General features: G+C 37.5%; 1 protein-coding gene across 2 annotated transcripts in view; it reads left to right on the top strand.

The window, feature by feature from the left end:
* The window catches only part of CEP128 (centrosomal protein 128), a 435,146-nt gene that overhangs the window by 393,486 nt on the left and 16,200 nt on the right, over positions 1-25,460 (top strand). For both annotated transcript variants that reach the window (XM_036844970.1, XM_036844969.1), the window contains 2 exons: positions 18,172-18,249; positions 21,479-21,592. In XM_036844970.1, the coding sequence (XP_036700865.1) occupies positions 18,172-18,249; positions 21,479-21,592 (192 nt within the window). The remainder of the gene's footprint in view (positions 1-18,171; positions 18,250-21,478; positions 21,593-25,460) is intronic.

The following is a 25,460-nucleotide window of genomic DNA, read 5'->3' as shown; positions in this document are numbered from 1 at the left end:
TGAGTCCTGGCTCTTTCACATGGACAACTCACTTAACCCCTCTGATCCTAATTTCTAGTATCTATGAAATGGGCCTATTACTTGTCCTATTTGTGCACAGATTTGCTGAGAAGATCAAATGAGGTAATGGATGGAAAGTGCTTTTCTAATTTAAAACAAATATTCCTCCCTTATGTGTGCACTACCTTTCCCAGTCACAGGAGCAGTACAGGACTAGAAAGATTTGGCTCACTAATCGGGACACTTGCGTTCTGGTCCTAGTTTTGTCACACTGGTTATGTGTCCTGGCACTCTATGTTATATACATTTTACCTCCAAAATTCAATTTAATTATTTCAAATTTAGGGTCTGAGAAATTTAGATTTATAGTTCTTATTTAATAATCCTAATAATTTTAGTTCAACACATTTCTGCCTCCAGATTCAGTTGACCTGGGATAGGACCCAGTAGTTTCTAAAGTTCCTCAGATGATTCTAACGTGCAGTCATGGGTGGGAATCACTGATTTGAGCCATCTTCTTTGTGCCCTTTAAGAATGTGCCTTTACAGTCCATCCCCTAGAGTCTGGTGTTACTCTGCCTTCATGTCTGTTGGATGTAGTCCTATTAATTTCCACTGAGTTAATTTCATGCCTTTTCTACTGATACCATCATGTATTCTGTGCCTACAACATATCATTTCCAATCTACCAAAACAACAGTCATAAGATTCTTTCTCAAACATTATTTAAAAAAAAATTTCCAGGACTCTATTTTGCTTACTTGTAGCTTCTTACTAAAATTTAACCTTGTTGGGCCTAACTTCAAGGGCAAATTTACCCAGTCATGAGCTCACCAAATGATTAATTCTCTGATTTTAATAAACCTTAACCAATTGTCCAATTTACAAAGTAGTATTTTTGGAAACCATATAAAGAGTTTAAAAAACAAATACGTTGTTTTGTAAATCAGTATTTTGAGCAAATTGGCTATTCAATCAGTTTTCTTTTGACTAAGATATGTAAATTACCTGCCTCCCTCATCTCTCTTCTTGTTTCTCCTCTTTTCTACTTTTGTGTTAGTTCCCCCCTCTGTGACATCACACTCATTTCTCCACTCATTTCTTTCATTCATTTCTCTATTCAACAAATGACCACCAACTAACCCATGTAAAGGACTGAGTATAAAGCATGGTTTATCTTGCAAAGCAGCATAGGACAAGTACTTCATGAACTACCAGACTTCATATCAGACTCCACAGAAGTGGTTACAAAGGCTCCCAGGAAGGAGAAATTAGGTACTAAAAGGATGAACAGGATCTGAGAGGTGATGATAAAAGGAAAAGAGTTTTTCAAGGGTGGTTTAATCTTTATTATACCATCAGGGTCATTTGGACCCAATCTTGGTCTATTAATTTCTTTTGGTAAGGATTGATTTTTTTTTAATTCTTTTTTTTTTCTTTTTTTCTTTTTTTAGTTCTTACAAAGAGCAAAGAGAAATTTTCCTCATTTTTAAGATAGAAAAAATTCATTCTGTCTTGCAAACACCATGAGTCTATTGAAGCCTATTATAAATCTAAGATGTATAATGAATCTTGGTGATCTTATTTTCTTGAAACATTTTCCTATTTCATCATCCTAGAAATTATTTTATTGGTACTTGTCAGTTGTTCCCAAATATGCTAGAAGAGACCAAAATCATATGAAGATGGAGGGATAAGGGGATCACACAGATGGATGTTGCAATAAGTGACCTAAATCATCACTGTTACATAACATTTCAATTTTCTTATTGTGTTGTCCAAAGTATATCAAGAACTGAAGAGTCTGAGAATTTTACCCTTCTCACCAGTTACCAAGTTAGCCTGCCGTACTTTTATGGATGCTGGAAGAAGACATGAGATAAAGGACTTTACTAGTCACAGCACAGCTGGCCCCATGAGCTGCATGTTTGTATCACTTCCCTTTGCCTCCCAAGTCCCTCAGGGGCAATATGGAGATGGGTCCGGGTGGGCGTTGCTCATGCAGTGAATTTGTGTTATAGCTGAGGAACCCTGAGCTTATGTAACCCCAGTCCTATAAAGGGAGCTACAAGAAATTCTACCGAACCTTTGCCTAAGAGGAAGACAGTGTATTTCGAAGTCTGTTTGCTATACAAACATTCTTGAAAAGCTATTCTGGGATAAAAGCCATCATAAGACATGTAGCAATGCCACAGAGAAGTACCTTCCATCAAAATATTGTATTATCTTTCAAGAAGAAGTTTTATAGTCTTTTTCTTTATTACTATTACCTTTATTGGATGCAGGTTGATAATTCAGAATTTCTCATTTTCTCCCATAATGACAAAGAGAAGGAAACTGACAGAGGAAGACATTTCATACTTAATAGATGAATCAGAAGATGAATATAAAGAGAGAGACAGTGGCATTCTAGATACTAATGATGATGGTGAAATTGATTGTATAAGCAAAAGTCAGATTATGAGTCTTCAAATGATAAGATCGTAGATGAATTTTTTGCAAATTCAGGAATCAATGAATGAACAATCTATTTCTGAGGACAAAGAGGAAATAGGGTGCTCTCTTCCAGTTACTTATTCAACAAGAAACACTTCATCATGCAATATTTGGCAACAAGAACCTGGAGCAGTGCATTAGCTGAAAGAATGTGTGACAGTACTCTTTCATCTTTAGTTATGTTTGTGCACCGTAATTTACTTCATATGGTTCATAAATGGGCAAACACTGAAAGCAGGTTGTATAAAAATGTGACTGAAAGGAAAAGATAATATAGAAATGAAAATTTTTGTTGGATTGACCATTCTAATTGATACTTATAAATCTAAAAAATGAAAAAAAAATCTGCAATTATGTAGTAAAGAAGACTGCATTATCAATTTTTTAAAAATTAGAAGCAGGGCTCCCCTGGTGGCACAGTGGTTAAGAATCCGCCTGCCAATGCAGGGGACATGGGTTTGAGCCCTGGTCCGGGAAGATCCCACGTGTGGGGGAGCAACTAAGCCCGTGCGCCACGACTACTGAGCCTGCGCTCTAGAGCGTGTAAGCCACAACTACGGAGCCCACTTGTGCGCCTAGAGCCCGTGCTCCACAGCAAGAGAAGCCACCACAATGAGAAGCCTGTGCACCGCAACGAAGAGTAGCCCCCGCTCACCACAGCTAGAGAAAGCCTGTGCGCAACAATGAAGACCCAACGCAGCCAAAAATAAATAAATAAATAAATTTATATTAAAAAAGAAAAATTAGAAGCTGTCACATTTTTAGAAGTATTGTGTTTTGAAGAAGCAAGTGCAAGAGAACAAGCCAGAAGTAATGATAAAATAGAACTCATTAGAAATATATTTGAAATTTCTAATCTGTATTTACAAGACGGGTATTTTCCAGAATCATGGATGACAGTTATTCAGTAGTCCGTTGCATTCATACCTTCTAAATCAAGAGAATATATAACATGCTTAACTTCTTACTAAAATTTCTAATAACATTTTTTTTTTACTATCTCTTTATATTCTTTAAGTAATTTATCAAGTAGCTAAAATATTTTTTTAAAACTTTACCCATTGGGGACTTCCCTGGTGGCACAGTGGTTAAGAATCAGCCTGCCAATTCCGGGGGCATGGGTTCGACCCCTGGTTCAGGAAGATCCCACATGCTGCAGAGCAACTAAGCCCGTGCACCACAACTACTGAGCCTGCACTCTAGAGCCCGAGAGCTGCAACTACTGAGCCCACGCACCACAACTACTGAAGCCCGTGTGCTCTAGGGCCCACGTGCAACAATTACTGAGCCCGCGTGCTGCAAGTACTGTGCCTAGAACCCATGCTCCGCAACAAGAGAAGGCTCCGCAACAAGAGAAGCCACCGCAATGAGAAGCCCGTGCACCGCAGCGAAGAGTAGACCCCGCTCGCCGCAACTAGAGAAAGCCCGTGCACAGCAACGAAGACCCAACTCAGCCAAAAAATAAATTAAATTAAATTTTTTTTAAAATCTTAAAAAATAAAAAAAAAAAACTTCACCCGTTGGACCTGAATAGTAAATGGTGATGACTAATTATTACCGATACACTAAAGATTAAGCAAAGTATGTTGTTGTGTTCCAGGATCTGGGAACAAACTGCCATTCTGTATTCCCATCTCCTTGTTTCTTTGTTTTCTGTTTACTTGTTTGTTTTTGTTATGAATGAATCTCCTGTGGTTCCCACAGTGTTCAAATTGCAACTGACTTCAAGCAATATTACCTATTACCATAAATTTGATAGACCCAGTTTTCACTATCAATAGGCATCTTGTTTGCATCTCCAGCAAGTTCCTTTAAAGCACTGGATTCCCTCTAAGTTTAAGAGGAAGAGACCAGATATATATTTAAAGTTTGAGCTCTGCATGACTGTGATATGTACCTATGTCTGCACCTTCTTAGAAATAATATAGAGCAAAGCTCTTACCTTTGGCCTCCAACTAAAGTTGGGTGGGAGAGAAGGAAGGACAGGGAAAGCAATATTATATAATACTTCAGACTTGCTCTTCCTAACTGATATTCCTCATGGGTGTCATGTCCTAGAATATCTCAAGTAAATTTAGGGAGCAGGCGTCCTCAAAGAAAACGTGGAGTACCTGTCTCATGTAATTGATGTTACTGTTGCAACTTCATTATATAGAGTATATCCCAGAACTCCTGACACACCCATATTCACTTGACAGGATATGGGATTATTCCCAAATCAAATATAAATTATCTAACCTTTCACATTAGCAAATTTTAAAAATATTGTTGCATATATGTAGTTACTGGATGACTGAGAAGCAATTACAGCACCAAATTCAATAAATATTTATTGAGTAGCTATTATGTATTAACACCATAGATTTAAAGAATAGCAAGTAAGGCTTAATCCCTATACTTAAAATTTTCCAATTTAATGGGAAAAGGCAGTTAACAAAAAATTATAAATATTTCTCTCTATTGCCCTAATAACTTATTTTCATTCAGGAACCAAAAGAATATGCTTGAACTAAATCTAGTCAGCTTTAGCAGAATGAAGCCTGATGTAGTGATGTTATAGTTTGATTTGTACATAGTAGGTACTTAGTAAATGCTGTTGGATAAAGGGAAGGCCAGATGTCCTATCCAGTTTCTGTATAATAAATGCTGTGAAATCCTGACTCATTTCCAGAGTATTGCATGTTTTCTAAGTTTTTATAACATACTTTAAATGTCCAAAGTCATGTGGTTTTGGCTACTTCAGGGGGTTTGTTGGTTGTTTTTTTGTTTAGTTTCGTTTTTTTTTTTTAAATGTGTCTAGTAAGGGCTACAGAACTCGTTCATTTTAGATGAGTATGTTAAAAAAGAAGTGGGGGAAGGGAGACTAAGTTCAAAATTTCAAATTGTTTTGGCAAAACCAACTCCTTTTCATACTAACCACCAGGCCACAAAGCTTCATGTTGTCAGTGAATGAATACATGGCTTTCATTTGGAAAAAAGAAAAAAACCTTTCTAGCAATTGAAGTTTCAGGAAGACGATTGTTTGTGGCAAATGTCAGATGAATTTGCTCATCAAATAATATTGTCAGTTGTATAATGCCCAGTGGCTTTCATGGTCCATCTTTCTCAGCCAGGGCTTGCAAATTCAGAAACTAGATGAATTTATTTAAAAATATATACTTTTGCTCACATATACTTCATCTATCCTCTCTTGCCCTTCTGTTCAGCCATTCAGGACATACCTTAACAGAGCCTCTCAAACATACTTAGAATTCACCTTTAACATTACTTGTTTAGGTGGGCTGTCTTCCAAAATGTATTGCTATAACTTCAAATTACTGGTACTTTGAACTAAGTATGGCCTTAAGAGATAGTTCAGTTGAATTTTCAATAGTTTTGAAGGATTCTAGATAGTCTCTGCTTCTGTCTGCTTTGGCAGCAGTCGGCCAGGGAAATGCTTTGTACAGGATCCAAAAGAGTGTTTCTAAGTGTTCAAAAAAGGATTAATTATGAAAGCAAACTTTAAAAGTATAGTCAGAGTTGGTCTCAGTTATTTTTGAATTAAGTCTCAAAGCCACAATGATAAAAATAAAATACCTTGCCTGATTTCTATTTAGATCTGATCTGCCTGTCACCAGAAGCTCATCCATATAGGCGGATTAACTGTTCACATGCTGTCTCAGCATCCAAGTGCTGTGTGCAGAGTAATGGAAAATGATTAATTTGTTTTGTCGTTCTTTTTTAGAACGCAGGACAACTCTTTAAAAGAAAATAACCCTTTACTTTGAGAACAGAGAAGATTAATTATGTTCACCTCACCGAGGAGCTTTTAAGTAAATTAGCCTGGACCCTACCTCAGCCAGAACAATTATCATTCCTTATCAGTGTTCCATATCAGGACCCTCTGTTCCATGTTAAATATGGAAGAGGCAAATGTGATTGCCTACTTTCGCATATCTTGAGGGCTTGGGGCAAGGGATTTGCAGTATTCAGGGAAGTGATTAGCATTGCTCAGTATCTGCCCTGTGACCAGTGTCATCGTGGCCTCAAGTGGCTAAGCCCCTGTCAGCTCATCCACAGGAGACAGTTTGCTGTTCACATCCCACATTTCCTTATTAGGACCTTATTAGGTCCACAAAAGATTTTATTCTCATCTTCCTCACTTTTACTCTGCCTGGACCATTCAACTCAACTTTACTGTCCCTCATTTTCTTCCATTTGTTTATTTATTTATTTAATTTTGAGTGTTTAAAAACATTCACTGTCCCTCAAAAACCACTGTCAGGTTTTAAATTGTACTTTTAGAAAATAATGTGTGCTACATGTATGTTTCTACAGCATTTATAAGTTCTAAATGAATATTTATTGATCTTCGTGTTGAGAAGGTTTTTTGTTGTTTTTTTTTCCCCCCATAAAACTAAAATCTATTGTGTATAATAGCAAGTACTCAGCCCTGGAAATTAAGGAAGAATATAGTCCTGCCTTTAAGAAATTTGCTGTCTACTGAAAGGGACAAATAGACAGGAAGCAATTAGACAGGTGATAGGAGGCATGTGTGTGCATGGGAAGCACTGAGGATGGGTACCCAACACACACTTTAGGAGAGATGTTCACAGAGTAATAACTAGTATTATCGTTATAACAATAGCTAGTGTTTATTGAGTGCTTACTAGTGCCCTTCCCCATTCTGAGTACTTTACATATGTTAATATATTTGATCCTTAAAATAGTTCTACGCTATGGGTGTTATTATCATTCCTGTTTATAGGTGAAGAAACTGAGTCCCAGTGCAGAGGATCAGGAACTTCCGTAGGCACACATGGCCAGTAGGAAACTAAACCAGGGTTTCAACTCGGACCACTCAAGAGGCCATGCTTTTAACTGCCATGTTAGAGGAGGTAGTAACCAAGCCAAGTCTTGCAGAGGGACAATCAGTGGGCTAATTTAAGCAGCATGTAGAGGATATTCCAGACAGATGGGCCTTCATGTTGTCGACTGAAAAAAAACAAACAAAACAAACAAACAAACAAAAAAGCACAACCTAAAAGTCGAGAATTATGTTTTCTTTGGTAATCTTACTGAGGACTATATAATCAGGATATAGCCTCTCAGATAGCTCTGGGGAACTGTTTCAAAGAGGTAAGGAAGGAGCCAAGATATATAGGAGTTTTTGCTGGGAAAAAAAAAAAGAAAAAGTCAAACATGGAAAGATTGCTGCTAATCACAAAAAACAGACATCTCAAGTTAATGATTTTAGTGTTTTTCTATGTATGGGAAGATGAATGAGTCCAGGTTCATTGAAATTATTGCTTAGATATGCATCTTCACTATCTAGGGCCAGTATCCTGTTTATCTCCATCCTGAATTCCCCTCAGGGCACATCACTGGAGGCGGCTGCATTGGCTGATGGATTGCGGGCAGGCTACATTTGTTGTTTACCAGAATGGCAGCAACATTTGTTTGGTCCACAGTGTGCAAAGTCATGACGGCACAGAAACTTTGACAGAAGCAAAAATATGGAATAACATTTATGGTAATAGAACCAGAAGCTAATTAGCAGCATCTAGATGAGGGCAAAACTGTAAAATCTTTTTTCTGTTTTAATTTTTTTTAATTAGGACAGTTATAAAATGAAAAAAATAATGAAAAGCAAGTTCTTTGCCTGCTTTTGGAAGTATCTGTTCTAAAAATACAAAATGACAAATATTTGGAGTTAGTAATTTGATAGGGCAAATACCCAAGATGACAGAAATATCTTTCTTCCTGTTTTCCTTATGCAATCATTAGCTTTGCTTTCTGCCACAGAAGAATGAAGGTTTTTCCACCCCACAGGTGTTCTTGGGTAAATAGTAATCCCTAAGTGGTTTTCTCCTTATTTTACTTTCTCTTTATAGAAAGCCATTTTTCTTACCCTTTCCAACCTTTCAAGCTCCCAACCTACTATGGGAAGAAGTTAAAGCTACAGCAGACTAAATCTAGAGACAGAAGGTCTCTTAGAGATTTTTAGATCCTTCTTTCCCATTTTCCTGATTTGGAAACTGAGATCTATGGGTTAAATGATTTTCCCAGGTTCATATAACTGGTAATGGCAAACCTGAGATATAACTTTTTATCTCCTGATTGCTACTCAGTGAGCTTTCCCACTGTACCTTGCTGCCTCAAATATATCTTGATGTCCTTAAACAGAAGGCTACCACAAATAAAAATATTATCTGAATAATCTAAATAATCTATCATTATTAGAGAAACTATTTTGTGGACATTTAAGACATTTTCAGAAGTTTATGGTCAGAATGCCTATTCTTGAGATGTAAGAGTATTTGGGGTAAATCAGGAGCTTCAGGTGTGGCACCATTGCCCTTCTGGGGATTCAGTACATTCTCCCAATAAATTTCTCAGGGAACTCCACCCAGATGGCACCCCTGACGTGGGTCTCAGAGTTTCCACTGCTCAGCAGGTCCCCAACCTGGGAGTGAGACGCCTTGCGCCCTTCTCAAAATACTCCCAAACTCCACCAATTCTTCCCTTGCTTGGGGCTCAGGGGCCAGCAGTCTGCAAACAGCATCAGAGGTGCCTTTTAGAGCATGTCACTCCTCTGCTGAAAACCCTCAGAAGACCTTCTGTCTCATTCAGAATTAAACACACTTACTTCACTGTGGCCTAAAGGCTCTGTAAGATCTTACCATAGGCATCTTCACCCTCATCTTGGGCTCTCCCTCGGCTCACCTGTAGAACAGTGTCTGCTATAGAGTAGGTGTTTAGTAAGTGCTTGCAGATTGAATAAATGGGTAAATCCCTCCCGTGCATTGAGTAAGATGCATTCGTTCACTCAAGAAGCAGTTATTGAATACCTTTTCTGTGGAAGCACTAGGTGGCCTGTGGGTACAGTGGGGGGCAAAGACAGACATTCCCCACCCGGAGGATGCTTGCTGCCCAGTGTCAACACAAGCGTTTATTAAATAACCGCACAAATACATGTAACACTAGTACTCCAGTACTTGTTGCAAAGGAAAGGCTCATGACTTAACTGAGAGCTTATTTGACAGAAATCAGTGAAGGCATGGGTGCCTTCCCTGAGGAAGTGATGAAAGATAATAAAAATTAACCAGTTCACTTAAGATTTATACATTTCATTACAAATTAATGTAAATTTTACATTAAACATATTCAAGTGGAATTAATGGTATGCATACTGAAGTCTTTAGGGTAAAGTGTACTAATGTACACAGTTTACTTTGTAATGCATCCAAAAAATAAGTTGGGTTAATGGATAGACGTGGGGATGGATAGATAAATATGTGATAAAGCAAATATAACAAAATGTTAAGAGTAGAATTTAGGTGGTGGGTATTTGTGTGATCTCCGTAAATTTCTTTCAGATTTCCTGTATGCTTGAAAATGCTCCTAATGTTGGGGGGAAAAGTTTTAACCAGATAAGGAGACTGCAGGGAACATTCTCCACCGAGGGCACAGTATGTACAAAAGCAATTTGTGTGCCATTACAATTCTATTACTTTTATGTGTTGGATGATGTCTGTAGAACAGTAATGTATTTCTAAATATTGGATATAGTTTTAATTAAGTTTGCCTTGTTTCTGCTTTGTACTCTGTTGACTAATTTTTATTAGTAATTTTAGATTGTAAAATTTAGATTGTCACTGACCTCCTTTTCTCCATTTGAGAATTCTTGAGCTGACAGTCCTTCACAGAATCAGTTTTTTTTTTTTTAATACTATTTAGAAAGTACTTGACAGTTTTCGATGTACTTTCACATTCACTCTTACTCTATAATCACAGTTACTCTATGAGTATGGGATAATAAAGACCATCATTAGTTATCCCCATTTTGCAAATAAAAGACTGAAGCTTAGAAGGGCAGGGGAAAGTGATACTCCCCAAACCACAAAATACAATTAACGTTGCTGGAACTGTGCATCTCCACAAATGAGATAGGCTGTCTTCTGGTTCAGCATCCCTTCCACCTCAACACTGTCCTCCATCAGCCAGCTTGAAACACGTGACTGGGACCAGTCAATCCCACAAACATAGTTTCTTTATCTGCCACCTTAAGCAGAAATTGCTAAACTCTCTCTTTCAGCAAACACTTGCTTATACTGTTTGCCCATTATTAACATGCAATCAGATTTTGGGGGCAAAAGTTCTTAAAATTTCTTTCCTTTGTTGAGTACATTTAGTTTTCAATTTTAAGAAATGAAATGATTTCACAGAAATTAAAGTGTGGATCTCAAGACCCTCCTCCTTATAGACTGGTTGTAAGGGCCCAATTCGTTATCTAGCATACAGAGAACACTAAACTAGTCCTCATTATTCTTTGTGTGTTATTTTTCCTTTATATCAGGAAAAATATTTAAAGAGGGGATCTCAAGGGGAAGAGAGATGTTTCTTTATTCCTTCTGTCTTCCTTTCTCCTTCAACTCATTCTTGGTGTTCTCTTATTGGAAAAAAAATCCCCAAATTAAGGTAATAATAAGATCATGGGTTGACTATAATTCATAATTTGGTTATGTCTAGAAACAAGAAAGCAATAATCTGGAATGACAGATTCTGTAGGTTTTTTATAGTTCTTCACTGAAAAAAATGACTGTGAACGAGAGTTGGAAAATACCTAGAAAGCCTTCTTTATTCAAATTTTCTAGTGAAGCTATTCTACCTATTCTCAAATTTCATAAATTTGTGCTTTTTAAAGGAGATCTTCTACCACGTTTGATTAGAATGGTATTATATGAAGACACATAGAATTTGTTGTTGACAAAAGTTCTGGATTTTAGATCAAATAGAGTCACTGATGCCATGTTGCCACATTAACTGCTGTTTTTTTTTGTTTGTCTTTTTAACAAGCCTTATGTACCCTCTTACCCTGAGACACATGTAAACACTTCTAAGTGGGTGTCTGATTTTTAAAACTCTCTTAAAGTGAAGCCAAATCCGGCCTCTGTACCCTGACACCAAATTAAATCTTGGAGACAATCTTCTTTGGGTGAAGTAGAAAAGAACAGCTTTACTGCTTTGCCAGGCAAAGGGGCCACAGCGGGTTTGTGCCTCAAAAACTGTGTGTCTCAACATGGAGGCGATAGTGAGAAGTTTCATGGTAATGGTTCAGAGAGGGTGTGATCAGCTCGCAGACACTCTTCTGATTGGTTGGTGGTGAGGTAAGTGGGAGTCAGCATCATCAGCCTTCTGGTTCCAACCCGTCTGGGGTCTGCCTGCTTGAGGGCAGCATACCATTAATTTCTCCCACCTTGTGGGGCTTTCAGTATCTGCAGAACAGCACAGATATTGTTATATAGGTATATCCCTTAATGGGGAACCAGGACCCTGCCCCGAGGCTGCATTTTTGTTTCTCTTGACTGTTCCTCCCTTGTCTCCACATACCCTCCCTTCCCTAATTAGCAACTGTTTGAACCTTCTCACTGGAACTCAGGGAAGGTCATGGAGGCTGAATGAAGCCTATTTCCTGTTATCAAGAAGTGGGGGACACAGAAAGGCTTTTGTGCCCAGGAGCCCCACAGGGTCCTGCTCAGTATCAACAGTACACAATCTAGAAATAGAGGACTCCTCTGATATTCCAAGAAATCCACACAACTTTGAGCTCTGAGGCTCTTTGAAGGATGTGTGTCTACGAAATGACTTTGCCAGCCCAGTCTCTGCTACTTTTCCACTTGGTTCCAGCAAGTGTCTTATACAGTTTGGATGAAAAGAGGACCCTGTGAAGCCAATATAGCTGTGCTGGATCTAGTCACCTCAAGTGAAAAGGCAGACAGTCTCTCTTTTTCATGATCTCACTCTTCCTCTCCTTCAAACTTGTTTACTCAGGTCCTTTTTACCATCTTTCAGCCATTTGTCAAAAAAGTTTTGAAGTGGATCTCTTTCCAAATGAAATGGAATTGCATTTTTGAACCCAAATAAACTGCTTCATAACCTCATGTATTTAATATCTATATAGTGCCAAAAATGCACATATTTTTAAAATAAAAATATAGACACCATATCCTTGATTTATCATCCAAACCTCAAAACATATGATTTCAATAGCACTGTAAGAAAATGGTGGCTGTTATATGTTAATAAGAAAATAAACATGTACATTTTTACAAAGAAAAGTATATTCTGTTTCGTAAGCTTTCTCTACAGGAGACAGGAATCTAAGAATTGCAGTGAAGCCCCTTCTAATTCCTAATAGCTGCTACTTATGTTGTCATACTACATTATTCAATTTCCCTCAAGTCTGAAGCAAAGGAACACCTAAAGAAAAATATACTGTGGACCAGTACAAACTGTTCAACCCCATAGCAGTTTGGTGTGTGTTGAAGATTTTGGAATAGTAAAATTGCCAGCTGATTCATTGCCCCTTCCAACAGATATCTAAACACGCCTGCTGTAGGTACAAAAGCCGTAAGTCCTAACAGACAGGATTTCTGAATTTCACTGTTGTTTCTGCCACTGGATCTTGCCCTTAGTCTAGAGAAAATAAATGAAATAGCAAACTTTTGCTTCTAGGTTCTTAATACAGAGGCCAAGATTCAGTGGGTTGATTAGAACACGGTAACTCTGCCTTTGTCTTTATGTGGCCAACATTTGTTGAAGCACCTCTTGTGGACAAGATAGTGTGCTATCCTAGTGCTAAATGTTACAAAAAAAGAAAAGGGGGTATTAGTATCATAAAACTCAATCTCATACCTAATGTCCTCTAATCAACAGAAAGACTGTCCTGACCCCTTGTGTGTGTGTATATATTGGATGCATGGTCTTGAGCACAGACCCTTCAGCACTGGCAAGATGAAATTCTTCCTGGAATTCTTCCTTAAGACTTCTTTTTCCAGAAGCAAGCTCATCAAGGACATATCTTCAAAGTTCTAGCTGCTGAGAGTTGATAGCTAACAAGGGATTAGTAATTTACCTAAAGCAGGCGCTATTACACCCGCTGGTTGCTGTCCTTTTCAATTGGTGATTTGCCATGAAAATATTTATATAATAACACTGACATTTCTGCATTCAGACTGCTTGGATTTGCATACCAGTTTTGCCACCACATGACTGTGAGGAAGTCATTTACGCTTTGGTCCTCGGTTGTCTCATCTGTAAAATGGGGATAACCTTAGTATCTACATTATACAGTGGAATGAGGATTAAGAATTGTATTCAAAATTGAATTACATTTTTTTTTTAAATAATGTGAGTTTTTTTGTTTTTTTTTTTTTGGCTGTGTTGGGTCTTCATTTCTGTGCGAGGGCTTTCTCTAGTTGCGGCAAGCGGGGACCACTCTTCATCACGGTGCGCGGGCCTCTCACCATCGCGGCCTCTCTTGTTGCGGAGCACAGGCTCCAGATGCGCAGGCTCAGCAATTGTGGCTCACGGGCCCAGTTGCTCCGCGGCATGTGGGATCTTCCCAGACCAGGGCTCGAACCCGTGTCCCCTGCATTGGCAGGCAGATTCTCAACCACTGCGCCACCAGGAAAGCCCTGAATTACATTTTTATAGTTAGTCTTTCATTATCCTACTAAACAGGATTAGGAGTAATTGATCATTTGCTTCCTAGGCCAGTGGAAGTCCAGCTCCTTAAGCCTCTGAGATAAAGCAAGTAGTATAAACAGTGTATTGTATCAGTTCTTTATGAAACAGAGTCTTAATTGTGAATTTCTCTGTTTTCAAATTAGATATGAAATTTATTATCTTGTAACATTTTCAAAAGAGAAACACTCTTTAAACCCCCATGTGAATGTCCAATTTAGTTCTTCTAGAAAATTGATTTAAGAAAATTAAAGACAGGTTAAGCACCTGTCATTTCCTGGTGCCATTATTCATAAACTTGAGAAATTGTTCCCTTAATTCTACCAGTGGAGACTTATATGTGCCCTTTAATGCATTCAACCATGTAAGGCAGAAGTAATTAATCAACTTAAAAAATAAAAAGTTTCCCTGACTCTGCATGAGATATTTTGCCCTAGGAACTGGCATGCTATAGGTCCTCACGGCACCTTTAAAATCCAAGCAAGTTCCCTATTTAGACTTCCCATCTGCCATTAGTTCTTGTCTCTCTAGCACAGTTAGCTTTCGGAGAAAAGTGAACTTGAAATGCCACGTAATGTGACAAGACTCCTAAGCACAGAATCCCAGCCAGTCTCACATTAAAAAACAAAAAACGGAGTTTGAACGTGCATATGCATACTTTTAAGTCTATATGACAACGTGGTAGGTTTAAGCACACTAACATGCATATAGAGGGAGAGAAGGCCAGAAAATAAATGTACTCCCCAAATACCACTTAATCATGAAATTATGAGACCTGAGGTGACTGCAGGCCTGGACTCATTATCTTCATTACTTTATGTCTTATTGTTGCAGATGCCTTAGAAATCTCAGCATCTGTACATGTAATTTCCTTAAAATAAATGCAATTAACTTTTTTCTTTGTATAATTCTTACATCTTTTACATATGCATATTCTCCCTCCAGTAAATTAAAAGTTCCTGCAGAAGAGAAAGTGTGCCATCTACGTCTTATGGATCTTTTTGTGGTATCTAGATATACATTTGGTGTTACTTAACTGACTAGAATATAAGGATGAAGAGAAGGACATGTGTACCACATAGGATTTCTGATATTGAGCAAGATATTGAGAAACAATCCATAAATGGAATATAAAATAATCACAACTACAATAGATGAAGAGAAAGTATAAAGATGTTAATGGAGACGTGGGGGGTTAGGGGAGGGAAGTAGAAAAATAACCGGTTAAGAAAGAAGAAGCCAAGCAAATTTTTAAGGTTGAAGGTTTACTCAAAAAAAAGTAGCCATTTGAATATGTACCCCCAAAACATAATCAAATAGAATAAACCAGTATGTGTAAACATGCTAGGAAAAAACCTTTTTAATGCATCACCTGATTGATTGAAAATTTTAAGCAAAAATATTTGCATAACCTGCTAGCTTTACAGTAGGGAAAGAGATCATTTGCTTATTTTAAGATCAAAATGAGTATAACATATTTAACCCAGATTCAGAGGGTCACTTTTGAATGAAAAAAATTATGGGATGGAAAAAAAGGAAATAAAGTTTTAAAACTACAAGTTGTACCGAAACCATTGTTTATGAAGAAGATTTTATCCAATGCATAAAATTTTGCTTTAAAATCACCATGGCATTGATTTGGATTTTACTATTCAAGGGCCAATATAATTCTTGAGGAAAGCTATAATTTTACTATTTAAATGAATATAGCATATATGGTGACTAAAACTACTAGTTCTCCTAAATCTACACATTAGGGCCTATGTTAAGAAACATGCCATTTTTTTAATTGCGGTATAGTTGATTTACAATGTTGTGTTAATTTCTGCTGTATAGCAGTGACTCAGTTATATGTATATATACACATTCTTTTTTATATTCTTTTTCATTATGGTCTATCTCAGGATATTGAATATATAGTTCCCTGTGCTATACAGTAGGACCTTGTTGTTTATCCATTCTATGTATAAATAGTTTGCAACTACTGACCCCAACTTCCCAGTCCATCCCTCTCCACCCCCCACCCCATACCCCCAATCCCCAGCAACCACAAGCCTGTTCTCTATGTCTGTGAGTCTGTCTCTAAGAAACATGTTATTTTGATTAATCTTTCCTATTCATGAAATAATTAAATAAAGCTATTTAAAATGCATGGCAGTTTGAGTTGAGCACATGCCACAAAAAAGACTAACAGTGTAAGTGTTAAGCGGAAGGAACAAACTACTTGGAAGGAACAAAATACTAAGTCTTTTAAATGGAACTCGAAAAGGAAGTTTAAGTGGAACTTGAAAAGTTATGAATGTGAAGAAACAGCATGTACAACTTCCAATTTCAAAATGGCCAAAGTAAGGATGTTTCTACTACTCTCTCAAAAATCACATTAGAAGAATACAAATATGAAGAGATAGAAACAGTGGTTTACATGTTGACAACTAGAAGACAACTATAATGCCAAGTCAAAGAACATCGAAAGAAGAAGGGTAAAATGCCTCATAACAGAGGTGAAACCCAAATGCCTGTCAAGGGGATAGCTATGGAAAGCAAATTTTATTCACCCTGTAGAATTTCTGAAAGGCTTTTGAGCTAGTGGTACCCTTTTATTGCAGAAGGAGAGGGTGGAAATGAGTACATTGAAAGTGTCTTCAGGGAAGAGTTAGACCCTCCACTGTGTCTCCATCCCTGCTCCTCCACAAACCCTGCAGGAGATGTAAGGCTATGCTCTGGAGAAGCTCTGGATGGGAGGTGAAGACAGAGAACAGCATCAGGGTGAGAGAGGGATAGGAAGAGTAGATGAAAGTGAGTATACCAGATGATGAGAACACCAGTTCCTAACCCAGGCTAGTTCCAAAAAAATTGAACTCCCCTGAGAAAAAAACCCTGACGCACATATAATTTGGGGCCTCCTCCCCCCACCCCAAAAAAAAAGAAAAGAAAAAAAGCCATTTGACCATCTGATTAGCCTATTATTAAATTACATAATTCTCAGGTATTATTTGTAATAAATTCTATGCTATGCATTGGTAGCTAACAAACCATGAAATCTTATGGCTTAGCACCATAAAAGTTGATTTTTCACTCACATTAAGTCCAATATGGTGGGCGGCTCTCCTCTATCCTGTAGCTCTGCCATCCGGAATATGTGGCCTCCAGGGTCCTTATGGCAGGGTCTGAGGTGGAAAAGGGAACACACAGACTCTTAACTGTCTCAGTCCAGAAGTGACACATGTCACTTTCATTCATAATCTATTGTGCAGAACCGTTCACGTGGGAGATGTAGGGGAGTACGTGGAATAGTGGGTGGTCACTAACTTCTTGACAGCTCTGTGCAAACTTACGTCCAGGTTCTTGCAGGACACTTTCTTCCCATGCGCAGCCCTAGGGTTTATTTTTTATTTCATTGAATAATTACAATTCGTTTTAAATGTAAAAGCTAATATCTGTGTGCCTACCCTGTGACAGGACTAAGAATACAGAGGTGTATATGGTATAGTCTCTGGTCTCAAGGTTAGAATAACCTAACCTCTTAGTTCAACATCTGCTTTGAAATAATTTTCAGAGCATTCCCTCTTAGTGGTTATATCAGTATGTGTAAATCAGTGACTAGCTAATCAAAGACTGTAGAAGTTATTGATTTGTAATCAACGGGACCTTGTGTCCCTGTCGCACATATTTAATTTCAGATTATTTCTTCCAAGTCTTTTGAGAACTACTCCTTTCCGTTTTAACTAAAATTATTGTTGAGAGCTCTTTTCTTCTTTATAATGGCAACATGTGAGGATCTCTAATATGCTCCATAGATAAGTAACTGCAAATTCATCTATTTCTCAGTATTACCTTATGATTTATTTCTGATGTTCACTGAAGCAGGTTTGTAAATTAATATGAAATTCTCTATAGAAAGTTTGATAGTATATCAGTTGCAAGCAGTTATCTAGGAGGAGCTTTATATTCAAATCAGTCTTGCAAATGCATATCATATTCTTCTTGAAAAAATTTTTTCTGATTTAGAAAGATACATTTATCTTAGACATACTATTTGTTATTTGACTCTCTAAATCTACAGCTTGAACTGCTTATACCAATGGTACAACTGATTTTTAGTACTTGGATTCTGAAAGTATTAATCAATTTTTCATAATGTTTGCTTGCCTTGTGTTTTCTTTTCTAGAGTACCCGAGTGGCCTTAGACCATCTGGAGTCTGTGCCTGAGAAACTGAGCCTACTAGAAGATTTCAAAGGCTTCAGAGTGAGAAAGAGTTGGCTTTTCTCTTTCAGTATTTTTATCTGAGTGAGAACACTTGACATCTTCCTGACGTGCAAAGAAAATTGTAGGGAGGGAGGAAAGACCAAAAAACACTGGGGACTCTTAACACTCAATCTTATCAGAGCTTATTGACATTTCTGAAGCCAGCATCGAAAATAATGGAACTTACATATTCGCACAATATAGGAAAATAGAGGCTTTTACCCTATTACCAGAAGCTCATTTGGCCCCCTAAAGCTTTAACTATAATTTAGAAAAACCTAAGAATTGAAAGGAATTACACATTCCTTTTAATTCTTTTAAAAGAATTAAATGACTTTTTTGATAAACAATTTTAATTTATGAATTATCTTCTTTTTTTAAATTATAAATTTCCAGAGTACTGTTTGTCTTAGAGGTACAGTAGTGCACAGGTTATCCCTGTACTACAATATATGAATTCAGATCCACATAGAATTTTAGATTTTATATCCAATGCTGTTTATTGATAGAACTCTATCCACAAAGGATTTTATTATCAAGCCAGTTAATTACATGTCGGGATTTACCTACTGTAAATATAACCCTGACACCCAGTCCTGCCAGACAAGGTCCAGGCCAGATAGCACATGTCCCCGTAGGGATGCATATGTTAATGGACAGTTTTAGTGATTTGTAATTTCTTGACCCTGTATGAACAACAAAGATGAGAGTTTCTCTTTGAAAGCCATTTAACTGTTTATTTCACGTTAGCTTTAAAATATAACTTATATATAGATTCTGCTTAACTCTAACATATTATTTGAGGATATAGTGAGTAAGAAATATAACCAGATCATGCCATGTTGATTTATTAGAGGTACCGATATGCTGTAACTTTCAAGGTCTACCCTATCTTAAAATTTCATTAAGTGTATTTTGCTAGTTCAGTAACTAAACATTTTTGAGTGGGATCTAGGGTTGAGCTGACACATCTAGAAATCTAGAATATCACTTATAGAATAAAGCCAAGTGTTTCTAGTATATTTTACTAAAGTTTTAATTCTTTCTCATGATTTAATTGCATATTTGCAGTCTAAATCGCTATCAAAGAATTATGAAACCAGTGTTCTAGAAGATGTAATTTCTTTTCACCCTTATATGACCCGATGTGGAAAGCAGACAATATATTACACCCATGTCCTTTCCAGTTTTTTCTTCTTTAGCTAATAGAAGTTATCTAAGTGAATGAAGGGCAAGCACCAGAAGGTATTAGAAACAAGTGGCGTTTGCCATTGAAAAACTAATGCCTGTCTTACACCAGCATAAAAAAAATAAAGTTTAACCTCCAGTGACAGCTCATTTTTCCCCCAGTGGTCTACATTAAACAGAATGTTCATAAGAGTAGTTTAAAAGTTGTGTTCTCTACTATTGCCAAAAATGTTTTATTATTTTTCATCTTATAGGCTAGTGATTATCTACAAATCTAGCTTATATGTGCGCACACTCACATAGGAAGGTGCCTATATAGTGAAACTTTTAGGGACAGTGTTTTTCAAAATTCAGAATTGTACTTTCCAGTATTAGTCATTAAAATTGAAACCTTTACCTTTAAAAGGGAAAGGAGTTCGTTAGCAAGTATTATACACTGCCATGTGGCAGGCAGTAGCTAAGTACTTTACATTACATTTCTTCAAATCTTCAGAGACACCCTATAGATTGGCATTATTTTCCCCCATTTTACAGCTCAGGAAACTGAGGTTTGGGGTATGTAAATTAGAGAAATCTATGATCTACTTCTCTGTGTTTACAGCAAAGCCCACCTGCTCTGCCCTACTGCCTGTAGCTTGAAACCCATTCTGTATGTACTCTAAAGCCATATGTATGATTAAAAAGAGGTCATGTAATCAATTTAATGACAACAACTAAACATAGCCTTAAATAAAAATACGTGAAGCCTTTAGGTTATTAGACATAGATTATATTTTTCAAAACCCCTAAACTTTCTAAAATTCAGTACGCTGTTAACAAGAGTTCAAAGACCTAAGTTCTGGTCTATGCTCATGCACCAGACAAAATCACTTAATATCTCAGGGAATATTTCCTCATCCATAAAATATGAGAGACTTGAACAATATTATCTCTGTTGTTCCTCCTCACACCAGCATCACTAGCATATATGTGAAAATGCATTTCACATATTCTTTTGGCAATACTGTAGTCTATGACTCTTAAGTATGAATACAGACCTCAACTTATTTAGATGGTTTTGACTTTATTCTTATTTAAAGGTGTCATAGCCTGTCTCATTTTTTCCCCCTTATTTTGAAAGAAGCGGTTCAACTCCACAATCCTACATTTAAACATTACATATTTGATATGGAGGAGAGGGAATAGCATTGGGTTCCAAGCCCAATCTGCCACAAATTGCCTAGCCTTGGACAGGTCATTCTTAACTTACCTGGGCTGTAACTTTTTTTTTTTTTAATAAAAATGAGAAATTTGGAATTCTAATACCCCTTCCAGTTTGAACATTCAAAAAGTTCTGTGGGGCTATTTGGGGAACTAAATCCCATAGGTGATTTTTCTTACATATGAAAATCAGTTGCCCTAATTCTATTCTAATTTCTCCCTAATTCATAATAGAAATGTCTAAATAACTGGCGGTGGTGACTTATTTGCTGTGTTCTATCCTCTCTCCCCAGAATGAAGGAAAAATAGAAAGGAAGGAAGGCAGGCCCTGGAAATTTTTTCTGTCTTAATTTATAACCTGAATTTTTTTATGCTTTTGAGGGCAGATGAGCTATCCTTAGGTTTAAAAATCTGCGTGATGTAATAGTTAAAAGTTAGAATGTTGAACAAAGAGAATATTTTGATGCCAAGTACTATTCCAAGGGATAGTATATAACATCCCAAAGTGGCATGGTATCATTAAGTTCCATCTTTGGACAACTCACTGTTAATTAAACCTTTTTCCCTTCCTTCAACTAAAGGAAGGAAGTCATTTCAGATTGGCCTGGGGACTAGCAGTGAAAAGAAATGCTAATAACCAATGTGGGACCCGGTTTTTATTTTCATGATAGCATCCAAAGTGATCGTTTTCTTCTTTATCCTTGGGAACCTATGATTCCTCTATATATCTCTCTAAACGGCTATAATGATTAATCATCTACGTATCAAAACTTTCTTATTTTAATTTCAAGCACTGGTTTTTCTTTCATCTACCAGTTTAGACCCTTTGTTGTTTTTGCAGGGTTCGCGCAGTTTATCTGACAGAATTGACGGGAGATATTCTAAGTACAGAGTTCACAGAGAGTCTCTTCAGCAGCGGCTGGATGACACCAAGTACAGAATCCAAAGCTTCAAAGTAATGCCCTTTATATACACTTTCAGTCTTTGGGCGTTATTCATGTTTATGGCTACAGCTTTCTAAGCAGCTGCTGTAGGTTTTGTGTAAGGGTACTACTTATAAAAGAAATTTCTTGATGTAGGAGATAGATTTTCAATTCTGTAGAAGTAGACAATAAAAATCCAAAGACTGTGTTTACACTTTTTACCTGAGAACTCATCTTTAAGTTTATGCCATTGTTACTTAATATGTTGTTTGTCTATGGGAATTGATGCTGCTAAAGAAATCCTGAGCCAGGAAACCTCTGGTCTCTTGAATGGTCAGAGGCTTAGTGTGGATGGTGGCCCCCCTCAATACGTAAGTCCAACTACTCTCGGTGCTGAAGTCCCCAGTAGGTGAAGTAACATATAGTATTGCATAGCGTTGGCAGTTACAGTCATTCCTTTCATAAGAATAAGAACTCCATATTACCACTTCAGCCTATGGTTCACTAGTGTGGAACCAACATAGGAGACTGGGAAGATCTGACCATATTGACAAAATGCCTACCATTCCCTAGAGTCTGTCCAAGATCCATGTGGGGTATGGGTGACTTTAAACTCATTTGACCCTGAGGTTATTAGCCTAGAGCAGGGCTTCTTAACCCCGGCATTAGTGACGTTTGTGCCAGGTAATTCTTTGTCGTAGAGGCTGTCCTACGCATTGTGGGATGTTTAGCAGCATCCCTAAGAATCTACTTACTAGATACCAGTAGCATTCCCCATCCCAAGTTGTGGCATCTAAATGTGTCTCCAGATATTGCCAAACATCCCCTAGAGCAGCGGTCCCCAAACTTTTTGGCACCAGGGACCAGTTTCGTGGAAGACAGTTTTTCCACGGACAGGGCAGGGGGTGGGGGGGAGTGAGGGATGGTTCAGGCGGCAATGCGAGCGATGGGGAGTGATGGGGAGCGGCTGATGAAGCTTCACTTGCTCGCCCGCCGCTCACCTCCTGCTGTGCGGCCCGGTTCCTAACAGGCCATGGACCGGTACCAGTCCACAGCCCAGGGGTTGGGGACCCCTGCCCTAGAGGGCAAAATTGCCCCCCATCGAGAACACTGACCTAGAGAGAATCCATCTATATTCTAATGTACACTCCAAGTCGATTTAGAAAGTAAAAAAAACTAAAGGTTCTTTTGGCTTTTTTATATTCTTACAAACTTCAGTATATATGAATATTCATTACTCTGTATATATTCACTTATTTCAGTCAAATATAATTATTTTTAAGATGCTTCTTGCCTCCTCTGAATGTAATTGGATAGAATGCTCTGTGGATATAAAGACAGTATTCATTTACGTAAGTCCTCCCTAGCATGCTTAAAATGAGCACTTCACTTCCCCATCTCAAACAAAAATTTAACACAATTATGCCATGTTATTTATACCCTTATTGTAAAGAGGGCATCCTGTGGCTTTGTGCTTTTTTACCTTTGCTTTTTATATTGGTATTATTTACTATAGTAGTGACCTTGTTATCTCATATGGTGAATTTTAAATTGTCTTCCAACATTCTCATCAGGTCCCATATACTCAAGCATTTCTCCACCACTGAGAGGAGTGCCACTAACTTTAAACAGAAGTGAAAGGCTTAGGTAACAAGAGCAAATAATAGTAACGACTCATTATTGAGCATATATTAGAACAAACTACATAAAATTGCTCTTTTTGCATGTGTCTCATGCTTTATGTGCATTACCTCATTTAATCCTCACAGCAACCCTGTCAGTTGGCACCATTATTTTTCCTTTTTTACCATTGAAGAAAACAAAGTTATAGAGCAGTTAAGTGGTTGAATCAGGGTTCAAACCTAAATCTGCCTGGCTTCAAGAATCTATATCCTTGAGCACCAGGCTATTATAGTATAAATTTGTACCTGATATTCCTTAATTTTTTTAGAAGTCACCAAATGTAGGGACTATATCTTTAATAAATAAAAGTCAGTTGTCTCCAAAAGTACGTAAACACATTATACGCCTCTTAATTCAATAGAGGTCTGGATGCAAATGAAGCATTTAAAACATTATTTCCCAATACAGTTAGATCCGGTATTAGGTAAGTCAGTGCTGTCTAGTGGCACCCAAATTGCTATAAATCAATACAATTTCCATAACAGCATATGGCAAAGCTATGAATGTTTAACACATTCAGCAAGTAATCTCATTGGCGTTCTCTTTAAAATTACATTTGCAGCTGAAGAGGAAATCAAGCCTGGTTTGTGAGGCCAACACTTATCAAAATGAGAAATAAGGTAGATAATTTTGCAAATAGGCAGTACAAATATAAGGAAGAGCCACAAAGCACATTTTGTGATGACATTGTCCCACATTAATACTAAACATTTTTAAATGTTAATCCATTTTACTGATGAATATGTAGGTTACTATCATGCGTAGCAGATGTCTGGCCTGAAATAATGTAGTGATCTAACGTAAAACTCATGAGAATATCACATCTTTTGTAGTCATTGTTGAGAAAAATGCGAGAATGCATTTTTGTGAATTGTAGATACCAATGATCATTTGCTTATATGCTTTTTATGAAAATAAGTTATTTATCAAGAATGAGAGGGGAGGCAGCTTCAAAAGAAACATGAGTTCATATGGGCAGTGGAAAAGTTGTTAATTTCTTGGCTTCATGGATAATCAGAAAAGCTACCTCTGATTAACTATTGACATCTTGAAGAAAATAATAAGAGGCATTGAGACTCTTTCTATCAAGGGATAAGGCGTCCCATTTACTACATCAGTTTCATAAGACGTTATTTCAGCAGCTGTTAACTTCTGTCATATTTTGCTAGGACAGAGTTCAAAGAAAAGGCTCTTGAGTTCATTGGTTCTACTATAAACTGTGGTTCCAGGAAATCACTTAGTGTAGGATTCAGTTTAATGCAACAGACATAGACTGTACAGATACTATATTGCAAAAGCACTGCACTACCTGTTGGAGGTGGAAGTGGCAGGATGTATAAACATGCAGAAGGCATGGTCTTCAAGTAGGGAATAGTAATCTAGTCATCTTAATCCTTATAGATAATTCTTGCACAGTTGTTTTAGAGCACAGTTTGGCAAACTACCACCCATGGGCCAAATCTTGCCTGCTGACTGCTTTTGTAAGTAAAGTTTTATTGGAATACAGCCACATTTATTTATTCACGTGTTGTCTGTGACTGCTTTCATACTCAGTGGCAGAGTTGAGTAGTTGCAACAGAAACTGTATGGCCCACAAAACCTAATATATTTATTATCAAGCCCTCTACGGGAAAAGTTTGCCAATTCCTGGTCTAGAGAAAGGAGAAATTACCAATCTACGCTTACTTCCTTTACACATTATGTAAAATATTCTCTTTTCTTTCTTTACCAAAACATACTACCCAAGCTCTTTATAAAGTCATAATACTATCCATTCATTCAACAAATATTTATTGAGCTTCAGCTATGTGCCAGAAACTTTCTAGGCCCGTGGGACTCACGTCCGTGAACAAAACAAAGATCCCTGCCTTTTAGAGCGTCTGTTCTAATTGTGAGATGTTCAAGTTTGTTTTTGTTGTTGTTGTTAAATACAACATTCAGCAAACCTTTACTGAGTTTACATTGTGTATAAAGCGCTGTGTTGGAAGCCAGAGAGGATGATGGCATAGTAAGGAGAGCCATTATCAGTCCTTAGGAACTCAGAGTCTTCACACAGACAACTGTAGTACAAAGGAGAAAGGGGTACATGCTGTAAGGGTGACCCAAAAAAACTGCAGTGGGAGTTCAGAGAAGAAAGATGCTCTCAAGTCTTGAAAAGAGGCTTGTGATGACAAGGTACAGGGAAAAGGATCACTATTAGCATTACAGTTGTAGACC

Source organism: Balaenoptera musculus, chromosome 2 (assembly GCF_009873245.2).
Source record: "Balaenoptera musculus isolate JJ_BM4_2016_0621 chromosome 2, mBalMus1.pri.v3, whole genome shotgun sequence".
Lineage (NCBI taxonomy): Eukaryota > Metazoa > Chordata > Mammalia > Artiodactyla > Balaenopteridae > Balaenoptera > Balaenoptera musculus.
This window is presented reverse-complemented; position numbering and strand designations above follow the sequence as displayed.